Genomic DNA, 25,026 nt, shown 5'->3' on the forward strand with positions numbered 1-25,026 from the left:
ATCACTTGAATATCCACCTGGTTTATAACTCCTTATCACTTGAATATCCACCTGGTCTATAACTCCTGATCACATGAATATCCACCTGGTCTATAACTCCTGATCACGTGAATATCCACCTGGTCTATAACTCCTGATCATATGAATATCCACCTGGTCTATAACTCCTGATCACATGAATATCCACCTGGTCTATAACTCCTGATCACGTGAATATCCACCTGGTCTATAACTCCTGATCATATGAATATCCACCTGGTCTATAACTCGTGATCACATGAATATCCACCTGGTCTATAACTCCTTATCATATGAATATCCACCTGGTCTATAACTCCTGATCACATGAATATCCACTTGGTCTATAACTCCTGATCATGTGAATATCCACCTGGTCTATAACTCCTGATCACATGAATATCCACCTGGTCTATAACTCCTTATCACATGAATATCCACTTGGTCTATAACTCCTGATCACATGAATATCCACCTGGTCTATAACTCCTTATCACATGAATATCCACCTGGTCTATAACTCCTTATCACATGAATATCCACTTGGGCTATAACTCCTGATCACGTGAATATCCACCTGGTCTATAACTCCTGATCACATGAATATCCACCTGGTCTATAACTCCTGATCATGTGAATATCCACCTGGTCTATAACTCCTTATCACATGAATATCCACCTGGTCTATAACTCCTGATCACGTGAATATCCACCTGGTCTATAACTCCTGATCACGTGAATATCCACCTGGTCTATAACTCCTGATCATATGAATATCCACCTGGTCTATAACTCCTGATCATATGAATATCCACCTGGTCTATAACTCCTTATCACATGAATATCCATCTGGTCTATAACTCCTGATCACGTGAATATCCACCTGGTCCGCATGGGATGTAACCTGGTTCTGTATATGATGTAACCTGGTTCTGCATGTGATGTAACCTGGTTCTGTATGGAATGTAACTTGGTTCTGTATATGATGTAACCTGGTTCTGTATATGATGTAACCTGGTTCCGTTTGTGATGTAATCTGGTTCTGTATATAATGTAACCTGGTTCTGTATGGGATGTAACATGGTTCTGTATGGAATGTAACCTGGTTCTGTATGGAATGTAACCTGGTTCTGTATGGAATGTAACCTGGTTCTGCATGGGATGTAACATGGTTCTGTATGGAATCTAACCTCGTTCTGTAAATGATGTAACCTGGTTCTGAATGGAATGTGACATGGTTATGTATATGATGTAACCTGGTTCTGTATGGAATGTAACCTGGTTCTGCATGGGATGTAACCTGGTTCTGCATGGGATGTAACCTGGTTCTGTATGGGATGCAACCTGGTTCTGTATGGGATGTAACCTGGTTCTGCATGGGATGTAACCTGGTTCTGTATGGGATGTAACATGGTTCTGTATGGGATGTAACCTGGTTCTGTATGGGATGTAACCTGGTTCTGTATGGGATGTAACATGGTTCTGTATGTGATGTAACCTGGTTCTGTATATGATGTAACATGGTTCTGTATATGATGTAACCTGGTTCTGTATGGGATGTAACATGGTTCTGTATATGATGTAACCTGGTTCTGTATATGATGTAACCTGGTTCTGTATGGGATGTAACATGGTTCTGTATGGAATGTAACCTGGTTCTGTATGGGATGTAACATGGTTCTGTATGGAATGTAACCTGGTTCTGTATGGGATGTAACATGGTTCTGTATGTGATCTAACCTATTCCTCTTATGATGTAAGTTGTGGTTCACCCACTAACCTTTAGAAGCACACATAAATATCACTATAGGACGTCATAACATCAACATGGATCTAAGTGTGAACCACATTGTCAGAACCATATACAAGGACACAACAACATAAACAGGATTGTATTGGTCTGCCAGTCCACCATTTCCTCTGAAATGCCACTGTGTGGTGGGGAATGGGAGAAGGTGAACTCACACACACACAATGATCAAAATGTATGGGGTTACTCCTGGGCTCGTTGTGTGTATGTGTGGCATTTCCCAGTCTTCCTCAGTGACTTGCAGTGAAACAAACACACACACAATGATCAAAATGTATGGGGTTACTCCTGGGCTCGTTGTGTGTATGTGTGGCATTTCCCAGTCTTCCTCAGTGACTTGCAGTGAAACAAACACACACACACAGACAGACACACATGCACAGCGTCCTCCCGAGAGGTGGCCTTGACAAACCTCCAGATGGTAATTGGGTCATTATAACTCTCTGGGATAGTATTGATCCTGTGTTTTAAGACCTGGCTGCTAATGGATGTCTAGACACATCACGGTTCACACTGCAGCCACGGACAGTATAGTGTGTGTGTGTGCATGTGTCACAGTGTAAAGTAACTTAAGTGCTCTTTTCAATCAGATCCGCTTTAGCCGACATCCGCATAGCGGTTGTTTTGATAGAGGTAGAACTGCGTTAGAGCTGTCAAATGCTCATGTGGCTCCCAGCATTTTACCTAAAGCGCACATTGCCATTGCCTGCACGGAGTCACATTAACAGAAATCCCATTTTTTACAAGTGCATAGCATCCTATTTCAGGACGAGAAGACTCTTTGTCCTCATTCAGCACTATTTCAGAACTTAGGAGAGGAGCAACGAGGAGAGGAGCGGAGAGGAGAGGAGCAACGAGGAGAGGAGCAACGAGGAGAGGAGCAGAGAGGAGAGGAGCAATGAGGAGAGGAGCAACAAGAAGAGGAGCAACGAAGAGAGGAGCAACGAGGAGAGGAGCAACGAGGAGAGGAGCAACGAGGAGAGGAGCAACGAGGAGAGGAGCAACGATGAGAGGAGCAGCACTGGTAAAAACATGGGGGAAAGAAAGGAGAGGAAGCTAATCATATTCACAACCTTGGCCTCAATCCAAATCAAAGATGGTGGATGGGGGCTGTGTTTCCATGACAACCTATCTGCCTGCCCCGGCCAGCGATTACATTTTGGAGGGTTAGCTGAGCTGAGCTGAGCCTGGGCCCAAACGTGAGCAGCATAGATGAACACAGAGTGAACAGATCAGCACGTCAGAAACCTTTTCACCTGCAGACTGGATCAACAGGAGCTGTCCCCTGGGAGACTGAAGACTGATGTTCCACTGAGATATACTGAGGTCATTGGTTTCTGCATGAAGTGGCGTATTGTGGCAATTTCTTCAACATGATGTAGGATCTTAATTTGATCACACAGTATTTCACTTTTCATGTAGCCTACTTTTGGCCAGCTAATAACCTAATCACCAGTCAAGCAACATTAAGGACAACATTTTAAAATCCTGTTGCTGTAGGATTATTCTGCTGTGACATATAGGTCAAAAGAAGATCCTACATCTGTATATGAATGTCTACTACAATATACCCGGTAACATACTGTTGCTTTTTATTACCTACTGAGTCACCAGAAAACTCTCAAAGGTAGATGGCTCTTGCTGCCTTTCTGCATTTAACAACACTGACAGTTTGCAATATCTCAATCCTGTCCCCACAAAACCTTCCCTTGTCAAGCAATAGTCTAGAATCAAGTCCAGAACATTCTCCCGGTGTCATGTAAACTACAACAGGTCTCTTCCTACCACTTAAAACTATAAATCATTTAAAAGCAGAAACTGTCATGCCAATTGTGGAGTGTGTCTGGTTCCGCTAGAAAGGAGTTGGAAAATGGCTGCTGCACCACATGAAGAGGACATTATACTTTCTCAATAGAGATCCTCAGTAGAATAAAATCCATCTCTCCTCCCTCTATCTGTAATATCCATCTTGGGTAGTGCTGTCAGGGCTAACCATACATGCTGATGCCTACAAGCACACCTGCCGTGGGCTCTGTTCACAGTGTCATCAAATCAACCTTGGATCTACAGTACAGGAGGGAGAGATTCCCTGAGTATTCCAGACATTCTATCATATATTTATAATATACTTAGAATTATATTTCTCTGGATTCTATATGCTCCTCCTTGGGGACTGCCTGGGGAGAGATAGGTGGATTCATAGGATTACAGTCGTCAGGTTAGATTGATATTCTATTCTCTTTAATGTGCTGTGGAAATGAATGGGAGGGACGGTTGTATAGCAGGAGATAGATGGATCTCATGTAAGATGAGCTGTGCATATTCACAGCGGGCTTGACGAGATTTAGATAGATGGGGTAGGCGGACAGAGCAGGAAGGAGGGGGGAGAGGTAGAGAGAGGAAGGAAGGAACTTGATGAGTTGAAATAGCTTGTGTGCATAGCCTACCTGAGGAGTGGTGTCTGTTGTGTGACTATTTATAGTCTAGCTTTGTCTGAAACAGAACATTTCAGTGCCAACTGCCAAGCCATTGGCAACAGATTGAAAACCCTTATCACTTTGCCATGGCTCACAATTCAATTCTACTGTTTTCTTACCATATGGCTGGTGCTGCATTTACATCTGTGGTCAGCACTTTTTCACTTGGTATAAAGGCCCCTCTGTAGTGTAGAAAACCTTTGAGGTGCCGTGTGTGTGTGTGTGTGCGTGTGTGTGTGTGTGTGTGTGTGTGTGTGTGTGTGTGTGTGTGTGTGTGTGTGTGTGTGTGTGTGTGTGTGTGTGTGTGTGTGTGTGTGTGTGTGTGTGCGCGTGCGTGCGCAGCGTGCGTGCGTGCGCATTTGTGTGGGGAAATCAGTCAGTGTGGTTAGGAGCATCCTCTATAGGTCATGCACTGCAACTGCAGGAAGACAGTGGCACCAGATGGTTCAGTGCACTTCATCACTTCCTGGTTCTGCTAAAAGGAGAGGTAGGGAGCTGGTTGGTTATTAATTACAGTAGGCGGCCATCTTTAATCTGGGTATATGTAATTCATGGGTGACTCTCTGACTCTGAGGACAAGGCCCTGAGAAGCCCATTAGCCATAAATACAGAGAGAGACAGACAGGCCATGGGTTGACGGCCCTCTGTCTGATCGTCAGTCATTCTTTGAAGATCATCTTTTAACTTGGATTACAGACTTCTGCTTTTTTAATCATAAACACAGGTCTCTGTAACTCTGTTGTGTAACCGCTATCCTCCCATAGACCTCATGTTGGATGTGCCGTTGTCTCCCTTTTCCCTATTTCATTGTTTTATTCATGTGTTTTCATACCCGGTGCATTAGTTTGAGGTTCTGTGTGTTATTTATCATGACTTGTCTTAGGAGTGTAACTTTGTTTGAGTCCTGATTCTTATAATGTACATGGAGCTGTGGGATGTGTGTGACGTTGCCAGCACAGAGTCTTCCACACTCCAATAGCGACGCTTCTCTGTGTTATGTGAGTTTGTGGCAACCGAATGCACTTGAAAAGGTAATGAATTATTCCTCAGTGACGGTCTGCACTTTGATTTCTTCTTAATCGGTCTGAAGTTTGCCGTGCTGAAGTTTCCTAACACAACAACACATACGTTTTTCCTAAAGGCAGATCACAAGAACGCTGTTCGGAGTGAGACGACAGTGACATATTTTGCGCTGAATACACACCATGCATATCTCATCAAGAAAACAGTCGCCTCCCCAACAGCTTTGTGGATGCATGCTCGCCGAGGATCTGGGGGCGATCAAGAGGCGTTCTACCGCTGTAAGATGTGAGAATGTGATCTTGTTCAGCTGAGAGGACCATTTGCTACAGTACAGATTTAATTGGCCCATCTGTATACAGGCCTACTGTATTGTATCGTCATACCAGGCGGTGTCAGTACAGTACAGTTTTCAATGGGCCATCTGTTATACAGGCCTATTGTATTGTATCGTCTACTGTACCAGGCGGTGTCAGAGGAAGGCCTAAAAAATTGTCAAAGACTCCAGTCACCCAAGTCAGACTGTTCTCACTGCTACCGCACGGCAAGAGGTACAAGAGCGCCAAGTCAAGGCTCCTTAACAGCTCCTTAAAAGGCTCCTTAACAGCTTCTATCCCCAAGCCATAAGACTTCTGAACAATGGATCAAATGGCCACCCGGACTATTTACAGTGCCTTGAGAAAGTATTCGGCCCCCTTGAACTTTGCGACCTTTTGCCACATTTCAGGCTTCAAACATAAAGATATAAAACTGTATTTTTTTGTGAAGAATCAACAACAAGTGGGACACAATCATGAAGTGGAACGACATTTATTGGATATTTCAAACTTTTTTAACAAATCAAAAACTGAAAAATTGGGCGTGCAAAATTATTCAGCCCCCTTAAGTTAATACTTTGTAGCGCCACCTTTTGCTGCGATTACAGCTGTAAGTCGCTTGGGGTATGTCTCTATCAGTTTTGCACACCGAGAGACTGAAATTTTTTCCCATTCCTCCTTGCAAAACAGCTCGAGCTCAGTGAGGTTGGATGGAGAGCATTTGTGAACAGCAGTTTTCAGTTCTTTCCACAGATTCTCGATTGGATTCAGGTCTGGACTTTGGCTTGGCCATTCTAACACCTGGATATGTTTATTTTTGAACCATTCCATTGTAGATTTTGCTTTATGTTTTGGATCATTGTCTTGTTGGAAGACAAATCTCCGTCCCAGTCTCAGGTCTTTTGCAGACTCCATCAGGTTTTCTTCCAGAATGGTCCTGTATTTGGCTCCATCCATCTTCCCATCAATTTTAACCATCTTCCCTGTCCCTGCTGAAGAAAAGCAGGCCCAAACCATGATGCTGCCACCACCATGTTTGACAGTGGGGATGGTGTGTTCAGCTGTGTTGCTTTTACGCCAAACATAACGTTTTGCATTGTTGCCAAAAAGTTCAATTTTGGTTTCATCTGACCAGAGCACCTTCTTCCACATGTTTGGTGTGTCTCCCAGGTGGCTTGTGGCAAACTTTAAACGACACTTTTTATGGATATCTTTAAGAAATGGCTTTCTTCTTGCCACTCTTCCATAAAGGCCAGATTGCTCAGTGCTCCTTGGGATGTTTAAAGCTTGGGAAATCTTTTTGTATCCAAATCCGGCTTTAAACTTCTTCACAACAGTATCTCGGACCTGCCTGGTGTGTTCCTTGTTCTTCATGATGCTCTCTGCGCTTTTAACGGACCTCTGAGACTATCACAGTGCAGGTGCATTTATACGGAGACTTGATTACACACAGGTGGATTGTATTTATCATCATTAGTCATTTAGGTCAACATTGGATCATTCAGAGATCCTCACTGAACTTCTGGAGAGATTTTGCTGCACTGAAAGTAAAGGGGCTGAATAATTTTGCACGCCCAATTCTGTTTTTGATTTGTTAAAAAAGTTTGAAATATCCAATAAATGTCGTTCCACTTCATGATTGTGTCCCACTTGTTGATTCTTCACAAAAAAATACAGTTTTATATCTTTATGTTTGAAGCCTGAAATGTGGCAAAAGGTCGCAAAGTTCAAGGGGGCCGAATACTTTCTCAAGGCACCGTACATTGTACCCCCTTTGTTTTTACACTGCTGCTACTCGCTGTTTATTATCTATGCATAGTCACTTTACCCCTACCTACATGTACAAATGACCTTGACTAACCGTACCTGCACATTGATTCTGTACCAGTATCCCCTGTATATGGCCTCGTTATTGTTATTTTATTGTGTTACTTTAAAAAAAAACTTTCGTTTATTTAGTAAATATTTTCTTAAAACTGCATTGTTAGTTAAGCGCTTGTAAGTTAGCATTTCACGGTAAGGTCTGTTGTATTCGGTGCATGTGACAAATACAATTTCATTTGATTTGACTGAGTTTTGCATGAGAGAAGTACTCTTTAGTCTAAGACAACTTGACCAGAGATGTCAAATAAAGTTGTATTATTTAACCTTTATTTATATAAGAACAAATTCTTATTTACAATGACGGCCTAGGAACACTGCCTTGTTCAGGGGCAGAATGACAGATTTTTACCCTGTCAGCACGGGGATTCGATCTTTCAGTTACTGGCCCAACGCTCTAACCACTAGGCTACCTGCCACCCCAACTTTTTTAAAACCTGGTTGGAACCCTTCATAGGCTGACTGAACACAAAACCATTTATTCAATATACCTGTATCTATTCAATGTTATAAACTGGGTGGTTCGAGCCCTGAATGCTGATTGGCTGCAAGCTGTGGTATATCTGATCTTATACCACGGGTATGACAAAACATTTGTTTTTACTGTTATAATTATGTTGGTAACCTGTTTTTTTATATATATGGCCAATATACCATGGCTAAGGGCTGTATCCAGGCACTCTGCGTTGCGTTGCGCCTAAGAACAGCCCTTAGCCGTGGTATATTGGCCATACACCACATCCCCTCGTGCCTTCTTGCTTAATTTATTAATGTGGCAATATAATAGCATCTGGTGATGGTAACGTTCATGACAGATTCCCCACTTCTCCTCCCAGTCCCCCCTCTTTTTACTGTCATCCCCAGCAGTTTGTCACCATCACACCATTTATTTTATTTTATCTTACTAGGCAAGTCAGTTAAGAACAAATTCTTATTTTCAATGACGTTCAGGGGCAGAACGACAGATTTGTACCTAGTCAGCTCAGGGATTTGAACTTGCAACCTTCCAGTTACTAGTCCAACGCTCTAACCACTAGGCTACCCTGCCGCCCCAATCTCATTGATTCCTATTGTGACAGCTCTGTGCTCCACTGACAGAGATTCACATAGGTTCTGAGCGTGGCCCTGCGTGACAATCTGAATGGCACGCCCATTTGGTGAAATATATATTTTCAAATAAAAATTGACAAAGAAATGTCATCTGGGTTCAGGGGACGGCTCCTGCATCATCACGGGAGAAAATTAATTCCTACCCGTATGGTGACGGTGTGTGACAGATATTGAATAGCTCAGATAATGGCTTTATCATCTAACCATGAAGTGGCCATATTGAAATAAATGACAAGAAGCAGTATGGCAGGCCGGGCATGAAGAACACAGGAACACTCTGACTGAAAGATAAAGGACATTTGCTGCCTCTCGGACAAAAAATTGATTATAACATGTTGAGAAACACAGGGAAGATCAACTGACAAGATATACATTTTCCAGCAGTTGACAAGTCTCAGTAGTCAAATTAACATTTTATATGAGAGAGAGCGAGAGACCACTGTTTATAGTTTATGTAGCTGATATGGGATATGTGAAAAGTCTGGCTGCACTGCTATCCCAGAATGCAGCAAGCTATCCCAGAATGCACTTCAAAGTGATGCATCCTGTCCCGAGAGGTCTCCTCACCCGTTTCCCCTTTCACGCTCCTCCTCCTTTGCACCCCCCCCCCCCCCCCCCACACCACCCCCACCTATCCTCTTCCCCACCTCTCCTCCTACCCTCTCTCCTCCTCCCTCTCCTCTTTGTGTCTTGGTGAACGTACTAATAGACTACTATCCAAAAACACTAACCATAACCCTAACCCTAGCTTCATGTCTACACCCCTACTCAACCCAAACTAGCCAAAACCCTAACCCCTACCCTTACCTTAGCTTCATGTCCACACCCCAGCCTAACCCTAGTCAAAACCTTAGCCCAAGACAAGAAAACAGTTCAACTACTCATATGTGATTCCCAAGATTACATAAATACTAAAACATATAAATCCCAATTTAGAACTTCTACCCTGAAAATTGGACTCCACAGAGTTTGGTTGAAAATACATTTCCTATTAAAAAGATGGATGGGTATAGGATTTGAGGGGATATAGAGGATATGTAGTCTAGCTATAAGAGTACATCAGATATATGCAGAACTTTCTTCTTTTTAATGACGTGTGTAACAAAGGGAGGACAGGAGCAATAGAGTGATAGAATATAGAGGAGGGGTAGCTCTAACAGCCGGTGTATCCCTGGGGGGATGTTGCGGCTCCAGTGAACAGGACTAAGGGCCCATCGCTGCCAGAAACCATTAGACACAGAATCTGTTTCCCTGCCTCTGCTCCCAACATAGAACTACATTAGAATGGACATTCCCATTGTAATCAAGGTTCTGTGGCCGGTATGTGCATAGTAGTCATTCTATTCCTATGGCTCACACTGTCCACTAAGAACACAGAACACTGAATGTTGGTTGTAAATGCTCCTCCCTCCTGACTGTTCTGTCCAGCTCTGATCTACTTCCATGACAATGGTAATTAGTCCTGGGATGTCTGCCATGTCACAGCATGCACGCACACACACACACACACATGGAATGTGGAGTGAGGAAGACATGCCCGGGTTATCTTGGAGCCAGCTATCTGCATGCCAGACCATGGACAGACAGTGGAACGGCATGACAGGCCTTTCTACAGTTGCAGCCATGTTGAAAAGCAAAGTCTCTAAGGAAATTAATAATGAGGATTCACCATTAGAGCTACGCAGGCCTAAGCAGGGCTGACATGCTTTCATTTAGATGGGCATTCGGTGAGAGAGAGGGGGGGGGACAAATAAGTAGAGAGCATTGCTTTAGCTTGTGAGAGCGTACACACTCACTCAGTCTTGGCTGCACAGTGGTAATGGCAATACTGGACATGCCAGGGTTAGTGACCATAGACTTAGACATGACTGCAGCCCTGGAGGGATGGATGGAGGTACCGGTATACAACATTTCCTTATTGCGGCTTGAAAGCGAGGCCTGTGCTATTACAGTGGGGAGTGAGGAGTGGAGAGGAGGCTGAATGAGGGGTGAATTGAGCAATCTCCAAATCCTCCTCAGCCCCCTACAAAGGATCTCCATATGCATGGTCTGCTCGCATCCTGAATTATCCATGACCGCAAAATAGACTCCCAGCGATCGCTGCCTGCATTACATGAGATATTGGTATGTAAAATAATGCGAATGATCTCCATATTGCCTATGCATGGCAGGCTGCTCTGGGCTTATGGGCTTACAGTTCAGTCACTGTGTCCGACTGACCAATCTGTTTGGGGAAGAGGTATTTCTATGGCGATGATAATGTAATAAATATGACTTGGTGCCAATGGGGCTATTTGTTAAGTACTTCCTTTGATCGTAGGGAAAATCTTGTCTATTTTGGATATTGTACACCCACACACTCCATACACACACACACACACACACACACACACAGTCTCTCTCCCCATACGCATCCACCCCTATACACACAAACAAAGAACAATCATCAAACACCATCAAGCTGTACTATGTCCTCCTTAATCCAGTAGGAGACAAAGCAGACAGACAGAAGGTAGTCCCTCACAGCTGACAGCAAGGGACTTGGTTGCTGGGGAAACAGATAGGCCAGACAACGATGGCCGACACCTTGGGGAATGGATGGGCCCTCTGGATTGACAGGAAGAGAGATGCAGGGTATGTGAGTGTGCGTGCGTGCATTCGTGCGTGAGAGAGAGCGAGAGAGAAGAGAGGCAGGCAGCTTCATTCATCTTTTGGATTGGATTGTGGTTCTGTCTGTGTAGAAGTGACAGCTGCAGCTCAGGGCTGGGTAGAGGAGGGACAGTGTTACTGCTGTTAGTTTCCCTGACAGATGACTCTGCATATGTGAGACACTGTGAATGCATCATCATCCTCATCATCATCCTCACCATCCACAGAGTGACTAACAGTGTCGTGTTCTGACTGACTGTATGGATGTCTGACTGGGATTAACTTGTGTTTGACCTATATTAATGAGTTGTATTAGATTTAGAACAGCACAAAACTATCCAACAACTCACCAAACTATATCTTTCTTCAGCAACACAAAGTGAAACGTAAAATACCACATGAGAAATACAAATGAAGGACCTGTTTTAAAAAGTTAAATATACATCGCTCCGTTCTCACTTCCTTGCCGGAATCTTACCAATCAAATAGGTGAGATTAGGATGCGTTTATCAAATATTAAAATAGGGCCCATGTTAGAGATGCCTACTAGATGGCCCTCTGCTGCCATGGTATGGTTCAAGGTGGGAATGACAAGATGGGACTATACCTCTCGCAGGTTAGCGTTTCTTGTCCTGAATCTTGTTCTGGAGGCAGCTCTGCAGTGTGGTCAATAGCTGGCACAGCCACAAAGTAATAATGTCTGATTTTAAACCTAACCCTAACCACACTGAAAACTGTAATTCCTAACCCTAAACTTGAATTAAAACAAAAAGCACATTTTTGTTTTCATGAATTTAGCTTATTTTGACTTTGCAGTTGGTCTAAGGCTAACAGTTCTGCGCAGTACTGCCTCCAGGACAAGACTCATGACAATAAACGTCAACCTGCACAACATACTGTATAGTCAGTGTATAGTGGCCCCAATCAACTTTCTCTTCTGTTGGGCTTGATGAAAATAAGTACTTACTTATCAATTCCAATAGTCAATGTTCTGTGGAGATCTTAATGTATAAGTGGGGTTGGGAACAACTTGATCTAGAAAACAAGTTTTTACAAACTTGATGACAGAGTTGTGGTACTGGTGTTTTGCTTCTTCTACAATGTGATTCTTTGTAGATTCCCATGGGTGCATTCTACGACCATGTCTGTAATGACAACTGCATCACTGATTGAGATGCAGACAGACTGTTCTTCCGATGCAGCTATGGAGAGGCACACAGTTAATATCATCCAGATTTGTTTTTCAGAATAATAAAGTGCATGTGAAATCAAGAGGAGATTAACATTTAGCCTAGTACAATAATAATATCACAATCTAAACAGAGCATTTAACAATCATGTTGACCAATTTAGCATATATACGATATGCATATAATAATATATGTGTATATCATAATTATTGAAATTGTAAACCTTTAAATTAACAATATTACATACTTATAGACTATTATACTCTCAATCCTTGGTTATGCATGGGGAATTATACGCATTTATAGAATTAGCCAAGTCCACATAAGCCTCTTATCTTGCAACATAGTGAGCGTGCTGCTTTTTCACTCAAATGCACATCAACAGAACATTGCATAAATATTATAATTGTAGCTAGAAGACAAAAGCACAAATAGCAGCCAACTGGCTTCTTGGATGCTTCTGTTTTTTAGCGTTTTCTCGGTTCTGGAGGAGGGAAGGTTGTCTTGGCGCGTGCGCACTTCTGTCTCTCCCTCTATCCTCCTGACCTCCTCCCGATTTCTCTTCTCTGCGGCGCAACTTGGTCCCCCTCCAATTGAACAACTACACACCCATATTACAGCCATACACACACATACTACACACATGAGGGATGGCCGTCGCTGTCTTTGGAAAGATTCTAATCGGCATTTACGTGGAAATCAAACGGAGTGATGGTAAGACAGAGATCTCCCCTTGTCGACCGCTAGCTAGCTAGCTGGGTGAAGATGCATTTTTCATTGAGGCGCTGTCGCGTTAGCTACATCATCTTTGTTGCTTCCAGGCAGCGCCTAGGCAGACAGGATGCTGAGTTGGATAACTAGCGTAGCAATGGCATGGAGATCTGTGCTCGGCGCTATTGCCATGTCCCTGTCTGACATAGCGTCACAGTCTGACATAGCGTCCCTGTCTGACATAGCGGCTGTCAATCAAATGGGTTATTACCTGAATGACGTAGCCTTTAGTGGATAAGGCTAGCCGGCTAGCTAGTAGCAGGGAGGATGCATCCACCTGTGCGGTTATAGGCCGTGCTGGCTGGCTGGCTGGCAATGATACTCCATTCATCCGCTATAGCATTTAGCTAACAGGCAAAGTGGGAATAGTCACAGTAGACTGTTCAGCTCTAGCATGCATGCGCTTGTCATTACAGTAGCTTACACTCTCATTGAACAAATATCGGGTGATCATCTTGATTTCATTGCTTTGTGATTAGATTACAATGGCCTATCATATCCACTTCATTCCCTGGGTGTGATATTATGGGGTGATATGGTGTATGGTGAATACATCTAAGAGCATCTCCAGAATGATGATGATGATGATTTGTGACTGTTGTCTTTGCTCGGATCTGTGCTAGTAGTAGACAAATGTAATCAAACATCAGGACCACGCCCATTGCGCATAGTAGCCTAGTATTGTAGCTGGCAGTAGCCACTGAATATAGCCTACTAGCTACTACTTTATAAAGTAGGGCTTGTTAGTCTAAAGTGAAAAGTATTTGGTTGCTATTTATTTCATTCCCGCCTGTTCTTGCTCTGGGGAAGGACTAGCAAAATACATGCTCTGTTAGTGTTTCAGCAGCAATGAATATGTCTTCATTGTTTTATTATCTGCAAATGTATGACTATTTGTTATCAAGCAACTGTGTGTGACTGTATTTTTGTATGTTTGTTGTAATTTGGACTCATCGCAAAGAGAAGAGCTGTAGCTGTTTAGAATGAGACCTTATGGAAACAAACCATTTTGCATGTACAGTAACATAACAAAAGGCAAACAATCTAATGTTGACATGCATAAAAGCTTTTGACAACCAATCAGATCCAGGGATATTGACACATCTGTCACTTGAAGGCCTCTTGCCCATCCTGGCAGATTCTGGCTGGTCTCATCCTCCTCTTTGGTCAGTGTGATCTAATGTATTTTGGTCATGGCTGCATTTCAATAGTCAAGAGTGTATAACTGTATGAGTCTACAAGTGTTTTCTCTTGTCTATGGCAGCCAGGACGAATTCATCATGACGTGGTCACATGGCTGAATGAAGATTTTCTGGTTCTGTAGCCTGTAGTAGTCTACAATACAGATGTTATCTATATGTTTATAACATGTATCTTGCAGGTCGAATCCACCAGGCCATGGTGACGTCACTGAATGAAGACAACGAGAGTGTCACGGTGGAGTGGATAGAGAATGGAGACACGAAAGGGAAAGAGGTACTGTGTGTGTGTGTGTTACGCATTCATGTCTGACCCCCTATCAGCTTGTATCAGAAATAGGATTTACTGCAAATCAGCTTTACTATAGATGCCCTTAAAGTGGAACTAACAACGTTTTTACTACTTTGTAGATATGAAACAAACAGACAATCGTAATACACTACATATACAAAGTATGCGGACACCTCTTCAAATGAGTAGATTCGGCCACACCCATTGTTGACAGGTATATAAACAGGTATATAAATCGAGCACACAGCCATGCAATCTCTATAGACAAACATTGGCAATAGAATGGCCTTACTGAAGAGCTCAGTGACTTTCGACATGGCACCGTCATAGGATGCCACCTTTCCAACAAGTCAGTTTGTCAAATTTATGCCCTGCTAGAGCTGCCCAGGTCAACTGTAAATGCTGTTATTGTGAAGTGGAAAAGTCTAGGAGCAACAACGGCTCAGCCGCGAAGTGGTAGACCACACAAGCTCACAGAACGGGACCGCCAAGTGAAAATCATCTGTCCTCGGTTGCAACACTCTACAGAGTTCCAAACTGCCTCTGGAAGCAACGTCAGCGCAATAACTGTTCGTCGGGAGCTTCATGAAGTGGGTTTCCATGGTTGAGCAACCGCACACAACCCTAAGATTAGCATTCTCAATGCTAAGCGTCAGTTGGAGGGGTGTAAAGCTCGCCACTATTGGACTGTGGAGCAGTAGAAACGTTTCACCGTCTGGCAGTCTTGGCGGATGCCAAGAGAACGCTACCTGCCCGAATGCATAGTGCCAACTGTAAAGTTTGGTGGATGAGGAATAATGTTCTGGTGCAGTTTTTCATGGTTTGTGCTCCTTAGTTCCATTGAAGAGAAATATTAACGCTACAGCATACAATGACATTCAAGTGTATCTATTTATGTAGCAAGCTAAAAACGCAGAGCCTAACGTTAACTAGGTAGCTAGCTGCTAGGAGGATGTCAAGTCATTGAAGGAGTGGGTGAGTGACTGACGTTTTCCCCTCATATCGTTTTTCGGTGGCTACACAGCTAGAGATGCAGGTGTCATTTGGTTAGCCTGCAAGAACTTGAACGGCTTATTCAGTTAACTTGTGAATGCAAGATATGTTAATTAACTCTGGCTATCTACTCCGATTTCAGAACACTCTCGTCTGAGTGTGCCAGAGCGTAGAGTAACGGATTAATTTACGAACGCGCACAAAACACCGGGTGAATTTTAATTTTTAATTTAACCTTTATTTAGCTAGTCAAGTCAGTATGACCGACAAGTCGTTCATACTAGGCAAGTCAATATGACCGGAGTCAGTAAATATAGGCACAAAAACAAATAGTTAGTCACAAACGTCTAGATAACATGTAAACAGCCTAGACATATAGATCATAACTCTTTAGATAGGTGAACTGTTGCAATCATAGAAATAAAATGATTTATATTAAGAAGCAAAGTGGAAAGCAGAGTTGTCTTGTTTGGAACAATCTGTTGACTGCATTTGACAGAACAGCATGTAAACTTACGCTGAGTATACAAACATTAAGAATACCTGCTCTTTCCATGACATAGACTGGCCAGATTAATCCAGGTGAAAGCTATGATCCGTTAGTGATGTCCCTTATTAAATCCACTTCAATCAGTGTAGATGAAGGGGAGAAGATGGGTTAAATATGTTTGTTTTTTAAAGCCTTGAGACATGGATTGTGTATGTGTGCCATTCAGAGGGTGAAAGGGCAAGACAAACAAATGTAAGTGTCTTTGAACAGGATATGGTAGTAGGTGCCAGGCGCACCAGTTAATGTCAAGAACTGCAAAGCTGCTGGGTTTTTCACGCTCAACAGTTTCCCGTGTGTATTAAGAATGGACCACCACCCAAAGGACATCCAGCCAACTTGGCAAAACTGTGGGAAGCATTGGAGTCAACATGGGCCAGCGTCCCTGTAGAACGCTTTCGACACCTTGTAGAGCCCATGCCCCGACTAATTGAGGTTGTTCTGAGGGCAACTCAATGGTAGGAAGGTGTTCCTAAAGTTTGGTATATTTATTGTGATTCCTACAGCAAGGAGGAACTGCGCTGCTTGATTGACAGGGGTGGGGCTTTTGTGTGGGAAGCAGCCTCAAGAGGACAGAGGGAGAGAGAGAGACAACAAACAGAGTAAACTATAAAAACGGGCGTTACACGCTGCTGTGTGGCTCTCTTGCGATATAGACATTGCACATGTCAATATTTAGATTTCGGTGTGAATTAGATTCATTGTGCAGCCCTTGGTGTGTGCGCGTGAGCGAGCTCCTTCACACGTCTTTTTTAAAACATGGTAGCCTATTTCTCTTCTTAAATGTCACTGGTTAATCAACCTCACTGCACATGAAGCGAAAAAGTGTGACTTTCTTGTCTTCCTGAGTTACGAGATTACTTTATTAGTCCATACAAGACAAACATTTGTCTTTAGCTTTTTTTCACCCAACACCACCAATACAGTGGGCTTTGGAATTATTGGATCCCTTGATAAAGATTAGCAAAAAAGACTGTATAGTATAAATAATACAAATACTGAACTTTTTACAACGGGTGGATTGGAATTCCCATTGTTAGAGCCTGTCCTGCCCATGACATACTAGGCGACACACACATAGCCAGTACATTCATATAAAAGTGCCATTGTTTATGTCGTTGCCTAGCAACGCACTACTACCACTACTTATACTACTAGCCTTACCATTATTGGATACCTTGATAAAGATTAGGAAAAAATACAGTATAAAATAGTACTGAGCCTATATTGTATTTAAAAAAAAAACGGGTCAAAATGACTGGATCCCCTGTTTTCAATACTCCAACACCCTCCCCTTGCGAGGATGACGACAATGAGCCTTTTTCTAAAATGTTTTCTGAGATTGGAGAACACATTGGGAGGGATCTTAGACCATTCCTCCATACAGAACCCTTCCAGATCTTTTATATCCTTTGTCTGCGCTTATGAACTGCCCTACCACAGGTTTTCAAGTCCAGAGACTGAGATGGACATTTCAAAATGTGATTGTGTGGTCAATTAACTATTTTTTTGTGGATTTTGATGTGTGCTTGGGGTAGGGTTGCAAAGGGTCGGAAACTTTTCGGTAAATTTCCATAATTTTTACTGAAATTTTCCATGGGAAGTTAATTTGGGGAATTTTGCTTAAATTCATCAAAAAAGTTAGCTTATAACAGTGAACCTTTTTTGTGGGATACACATAAGGCAATTCTAGGTCTTGTGGCATATTTTGGTTAAACTATCCCCAATTCAATGGAATTGCAATCCTCTGCATGCACAGTGCATTCTTCCATCACATGTGCAGTGCAGTCTTCAATCACATGTACAGCTGCTTCTAAAGATCTTGCACACTAATGAGATGCTATTGAGCCCACACTACTACACTGTCTGAGACAAGGACTACATGCTTTCTGGTAAGTTTTACAATACTGGGTGGGGTGAATATGGTGGGGTGAATATATGTAATATGACAAACATGATTTTTGTTTAACTAGTAAATAGTAGCCTACAGCAAAGTGTGTTTAAAGAATTTCTAACTTGTTAACAATTTCTGCTAGTTAGTTTTTGCTACCATGTGGGTTTTAGCTCGCTTGAGCCTGCTAACTGAGGAATGTTAATTCACCTGTTTCCATACGTGTTTCTTTTTAAAACATTTATCTTACAAAGTTGTTGTCTAATCAAACTGCTTAACTATTTATCTTTACATGGAATTGTACTCATTTCTTTCCTAATCTTTACAGGAAAATGCCACAGGCACTATCTGATGTGTGGAGACATTTCACTGCAGCTAATGTAGAAGGAAAAGCTGTGTACATCTGCAAATAATGTACCAAATCATATGTGAAGAATGCAACAAAGATGCAGAATGATCTGGCCAAGTGCATAAAGTTTCTTCAGCGCTGACAAAAAGCAATCTCAGACAAAAGTCCCTCTACTTCTATTCGAGGTGAAAATGATGAATCAGACACCTCATCGATACAGCTCATGGTCCTCCTGGAATCTGAAGTTTTTTTTGACTCATTGGAGGAACGTAGTCAGGGAAATGCTGATGAATATCTTGCTCGAGCTGTGTATGCAACTGGTTTACCTCTGATGCTCACAGGCAATGTGTATTGGAAGAGATTTCTGAATGTTCTTTGCCCAGCATACACCCCTCCCACCAGATATGCTTTATATACTAATTTGCTGGATGCAGAGTTCAACAGAGTTCAACTGAAGGTCAAGCAAATCATAGAGAAAGCAGACTGTATTGCAATCATCTCTGATGGGTGGTTGAATGTTTGTGGGCAAGGAATAATTAACTACATCATCTCCACCCCTCAACCAGTATTCTACAAGAGCACAGACACAAGGGACAACAGACACACCGGTCTCTACATTGCAGATGAGCTGAAGGCAGTCATCGATGACCTTGGACCACAGAAGGTATTTTCACTGGTGACAGACAATGCTGTGAACATGAAGGCTGCTTGGTCTAAAGTGGAGGAGTCCTACCCTCACATCACACCCATTGGCTGTGCTGCTCATGCATTGAATCTGCTCCTCAAGGACATCATGGCACTGAAACAATGGATACACTCTACAAGAGAGCCAATGAATTGGTTAGGTATGAAAGGGTAATCAAGTTGTAGAAGAAATCTGCCTCACCATTCAAAGTGAGAAGAATAAGAGCAGCACATTGAAGCTGCCCAGCAACATCCTTTGGGGTGGTGTTGTCATGTTTGACAGTCTCCTAGAGGGGAAGGAGTGAAGAAATGGCCATATCACAGTCTGCCAATATGGACAGCCCCATCAAGAGGATCCTCCTGGATTATGTATTTTGAGAGAGAGTGGGAAGCAGCCTGAAAATCCTGCAACCTGTAGCAGTAGCCATTGCACGGATTGAGGGAGACAATGCCATCCTGTCTGATGTCCAGACTCTGCTTGCAGATGTAAGAGAAGAAATTCATACTGCCCTGCGACTTCTTCAAAAAGCATGAAGACTTCTGCCTGAAGCCCATACATGCCGCAGCGTACATGTTGGACCCCAGGAATGGTGACGAGCATCCTGTCTGGTGCAGAGATCAACTAGGCCTTTGGTGTCATCACTACTGTGTCTCTGGCCTGGATGAGGGCAAGGTTCTTGGCAGTCTGGCGAAGTACTCTTCCAAACAAGGGTTTTGGGATGGAGATGCAATATGGCAGTCGTGCCATATTGGGGTTATTGTCTTGCTGGAAGATCCACTTGCGGCCAAGTTTCAGCCTCCTGGGAGAGGCAACCAGGTTTTTGGCTAAAATGTCCTGGTACTTGGTAAAGTCCATGATGCCGTTGACCTTAATAAGGGCCCTAGGAAGCAAACATCCCCATAACATCAAAGGCTAAACCCACCGCTGGTGTGTGTGGCCAAAGACCTCTATTTTCGTGTCATATGACCATAGCACCGGTTCCAATCCAAGTACCAATGCTGAGTCACTGGCTTACTGGGGCTCTCTCATACCGTCCCTGGGAGGGGTGCATCACCTGAGTGGGTTGAGTCACTGATGTGATCATCCTGTCTGGGTTGGCGCCCCCCCCTTGGGTTGTGCCGTGGCAGAGATCTTTGTGGGCTATACTCAGCCTTGTCTCAGGATGGTACGTTGGTGGTTGAAGATATCCCTCTAGTGGTGTGGGGGCTGTGCTTTGGAAAAGTGGGTGGGGTTATATCCTTCCTGTTTGGCCCTGTCCGGGGGTGTCCTTGGATGGGGCCACAGTGTCTCCTGACCCCTCTTGTCTCAGCCTCCAGTATTTATGCTGCTGTAGTTTATGTGTCGGGGGGCTAGGGTCAGTTTGTTATATCTGGAGTACTTCTCCTGTCCTATTCGGTGTCCTGTGTGAATTTAAGTGTGCTCTCTCTAATTCTCTCTTTCTTTCTCTCTCTCGGAGGACCTAAGCCCTAGGACCATGCCTCAGGAATACCTGACGTGATGACTCCTTGCTGTCCCCAGTCCACCTGGCCGTGCTGCTGCTCCAGTTTCAACTGTTCTGCCTTATTATTATTGGACCATGCTGGTCATTTATGAACATTTGAACATCTTGGCCATGTTCTGTTGTAATCTCCACCCGGCACAGCCAGAAGAGGACTGGCCACCCCACATAGCCTGGTTCCTCTCTAGGTTTCTTCCGAGTTTTTCCTAGCCACCATGCTTCTACACCTGCATTGCTTGCTGTTTGGGGTTTTAGGCTGGGTTTCTGTACAGCACTTTGAGATATCAACTGATGTACGAAGGGCTATCTAAATACATTTGATTTGTTTAGTTAAGTCCAGGCAGTGCTATTGTCAGATGACATGAAAATATAGGTCTTTGGCCACATACACTAATGGTGGGTTTGGCCTTAGAAAGAACAATGCATCTGCAGAACATCCCTACTGTTAAATATGGTTATGGTGGTGGATCTTTGATGTTACGGGGCTGTTTTGCTTACACTGGTCCTGGGGCCCTTGTTAATGTCAACAACATCATGAAATTTACCAGGTACCAGGACATTTTAGCCAAAAACCTGGTTGCCTCTGCCCAGTGATGTAGTTTGAGAAACAGATGCCTTACAAGTCCTCAAATGGCAGCGTCATTAAATAGTACCCGCAAAACACCAGTCTCAACGCCAACAGTGAAGAGACGACTCCGGGATGCTGGCCTTCTAGGCAGAGTTGCAAAGGAAAAGCCATTTCTCAGACTGGCCAATCAAAATAAAAGATTAAGATGGACAAAAGAACAGACGCTGGACAGAGGAACTCAGCCTAGAAGGCCAGCATCCCGGAGTCGTCTCTTCACTCTTGACATTGAGACTGGTGTTTTGCGGGTACTATTTAATGAAGCTGCCATAAGCGCAGACAAAGGATATCAAGGATCTGGAAAGATTAGGTATGGAGGAATGGTCTAAGATCACTCCCAATGTGTTCTCCAATCTCATAAAACATTTTAGAAAAAGGCTCATTGTCATTATCCTCACAAGGGGAGGGTGCTGGAGTATTGAAAACAGGGGATCCAGTCATTTTGACCCCTATCTTTATCAGATTTTTGGGGAATTACATGTTAAACAAAATCTCTCTCTCTTGGCTTTGGTTCCTGGTCCACTTCCTCTTCTTCTTGTTTCATTTCTTTCATAACCTCCTCTTCTTGTTGGCACCATTCTTCAAATGTAAAAATAAATAAATATCAAAAGTTACTTTTAAATCATCCATGAGGAGTTACCGGTGGTAGTAGTAGTACGCTGCTAGGTAACGATGTAAACAATGGCTGTAACGGTTTTCTTCTGGGGAAAGAGAGGCGGACCAAAATGCAGCGTGGTTAGTTTTGTACATCTTTAATAAAGATGAAAGTACAACAATCTACAAAACAAGAAACGTGAAAAAAACGAAACAGTCCTATCTGGTGCCACAAACACAAAGACAGGAACAATCACCCACAAGAGACCTAAAGAATATGGCTGCCTGAATATGGTTCCCAATCAGAGACAACGATAAACTCCTGCCTCTGATTGAGAACCACTCTAGGCAACCATAGACTTACCTAGAGTACTACTCTAACCACAATCCCATAACTACAAACAACCCCAGACAAAACCAACCACATAAATCCCCATGTCACACCCTGGCCTCACCAAAATACTAACGAAAACACAGAATACTAAGGCCAGTGCGTGACAATGGCACTTTTAATGAATGTACTGGCCATGTATGTTGCCTAGTATGTCATGGGCAGGATAGGCTCTAACAATGGGAATTCCAAACCATGCATTGTAAAAAGCTCAGTATTTGTTTTATTTATTTTATACAGTATTTCTTGCTAATCTTTAACAAGGGATTCAATAATTCCAGACCCCACTGTATATACATACAAACACACATTAGGTTGGAGAGGCTGGAACAGAGTTTTGACATGTTGTACTCTCTCCCCATGCAGATAGACCTGGAGAGCATATTTGCTCTGAACCCTGATGTGGCTCCTGAAGAGGAGGTAGCACAGAGTCCTGAAACCCCTCCTCCTGCTTCCTCCATCTCCTCCGCTGCTAAACAAATCAAGCCACCCAAGGTCATTCAATTATAATGTCCTATACTGTGGCCAATAGCCATATGTCTGTACCGGTGGAGGCTGCTGAGGGGAGTACGGCTCATAATAATAGCTGGTACGGCGCAAATGGAATTGCATCAAACACATGGAGACCATTTGATACCATTCCACTAATTCCGCTCCAGCCATTACCACAAGGCCGTTCTCCCCAATTAAGGTGCCACCAACCTCCTGTGGCTGTACAGTATAGTTTTAAGTATAGCATGTGTCACATCTTCTTCTTTAAGTTCATGTTGTATTCATTTGTCTCTTGTAGAACCGACGAACAATAGCGCCCCCCAAGACTGAAACCCCAGCAAACAGAGGTAAGAAAGCTTCAACAGAACATTGGTCTCCAAGATTCCTCGTGTTCCACAGTCTGTACACAATGTAACACTGGATTCAACCAGGCTGCTACATAACATCATACTGACCCACTGTACCATGAAAGTAATGATAGTAGATCTCTATTTGAAGAGTTTATTTCCAAAATGCTATAATCACCAGTTTTTCATATTTGTGTTTTTTCAATAGTAATGATTGGTAATGAGTACCTTCATGTGTGTGTGTAAAATATTGCTGTTCTCAGATTTTTCATTCATAGATTTTAAATGTGAATAATATTTTTTTATATATTTTTAACAAAATGCTACATATCCATTGTTTATCTATAATGGAATGATGGTATCCTGTATATTTGACTGTGATATGTGGTTAGCCATCTTAAGATGAATGCACTGGGTATGGATATACACTACCGATCAAACGTTTTAGAACAAGGGTTTTTCTTTATTTTTACTATTTTCTACATTGTAGAATAATAGTGAAGACATCAGAACTATGAAATAACACATATGGGGAATCATGTAGTAACCAAAAAAGTGTTAAACAAATCTAAATATATTGGAGATTCTTCAAATAGCCACCCTTTTTCTTGATGACAGCTTTGCACACTCTTGGCATTCTCTCAACCAGCTTCACCTGGAATGCTTTTCCAACAGTCTTGAAGGAGTTCCCACATATCCTGAGCACTGCTTTTCCTTCACTCTGCAGTCTGACTCATCCCAAAACATCTCAATTTGGTTGAGGTTGTGGGATTGTGGAGGCCAGATCCTCTGATGCAGCACTCCATCACTCTCCTTCGTAGTAAAATAGCCCTTACACAGCCTGGAGGTGTGTTGGGTTATTGTCTTGTTGAAAAACAAATGATAGTCCCACTAAGCCCAAACCAGATGGGATGGCGTATCGCTGCAGAATGTGGTGGTAGCCATGCTGGTTAAATATGCCTTGAATTCTAAATAAATCACCAACAGTGTCACCAGCAAAGCATCCCCACACCATAACACCTCCTCCTCCATGCTTTACGGTGGGAAATACACATGCGGAGATCATCCGTTCACCCACACCGCGTCTCACAAAGACACGGTGGTTGGAACCAAAAATCTCCAATTTGGACTCCAGAGCAAATGACCTATTTCCACCTGTCTAATGTCCATTGCTCATGTTTCTTGGCCCAAGCAAGTCTCTTCTTATTATTAGTGTCCTTTAGTAGTGGTTTCTTTGCAGCAATTCGACCATGAAGGCCTGATTCACACAGTCTCCTCTGAACAGTTGATGTTGAGATGTGTCTGTTACTTGAACTCTGTGAAGCAATTATTTGGGCTGCAATTTCTAAGGCTGGTAACTTAAATGAACTTATCCTCTGCAGCAGAGGTAACTCTGGGTCTTTCTTTCCTGTCGAGGTCCTCATGAGAGCCAGTGTCATCACAGCACTTGATGTGTGTTATTTCTTACATTGTTACCCCAGGAAATCTTAAGTTTTATTACATACAGTCGGGAGGAACTATTGGATATAAGAGCAAAGTCAACTCGCCAACATTACATTACGACCAGGAATACAACTTTCCTGAAGCGGATCCTCTGGACAATGGATCAGATCCTCTGTTTGGTCCACCACCCAGGACAATGGATCGGATCCCAGCTGGCGACACAAAACAACGGCGCCGCAGAAGGGGCAGACGGAGCGGTCTTCTGGTCAGGCTCCGTAGACGGGCACATCGCGCACCGCTCTCAAGTATACTACTAGCCAATGTCCAGTCTCTTGACAACAAAGTAGATGAAATCCGAGCACGGGTTGCCTTCCAGAGAGACATCAGAGATTGTACCGTTCTTTGTTTCACGGAAACATGGCTCACTCGGGATACGT

At 43.1% G+C, this 25,026-nt stretch overlaps 1 protein-coding gene across 2 annotated transcripts in view; it reads left to right on the top strand.

The window, feature by feature from the left end:
• The first annotated feature begins 12,973 nt into the window (after positions 1-12,973).
• Positions 12,974-25,026, top strand: part of LOC110537072 (kinesin-like protein KIF2A) — a 29,027-nt gene continuing 16,974 nt past the window's right edge. For both annotated transcript variants that reach the window (XR_016484908.1, XM_090191867.1), the window contains exons 1-4: positions 12,974-13,186; positions 14,625-14,719; positions 22,674-22,802; positions 23,098-23,146. Coding sequence is in view for 1 of the 2 variants with exons in the window: in XM_090191867.1 (XP_090047993.1) it covers positions 13,123-13,186; positions 14,625-14,719; positions 22,674-22,802; positions 23,098-23,146 (337 nt within the window). In the remaining variant the exon portion in view is untranslated. The remainder of the gene's footprint in view (positions 13,187-14,624; positions 14,720-22,673; positions 22,803-23,097; positions 23,147-25,026) is intronic.

This window comes from Oncorhynchus mykiss, chromosome 12, assembly GCF_057628025.1.
Source record: "Oncorhynchus mykiss isolate SJ-2025 chromosome 12, ASM5762802v1, whole genome shotgun sequence".
Taxonomy (NCBI): domain Eukaryota; kingdom Metazoa; phylum Chordata; class Actinopteri; order Salmoniformes; family Salmonidae; genus Oncorhynchus; species Oncorhynchus mykiss.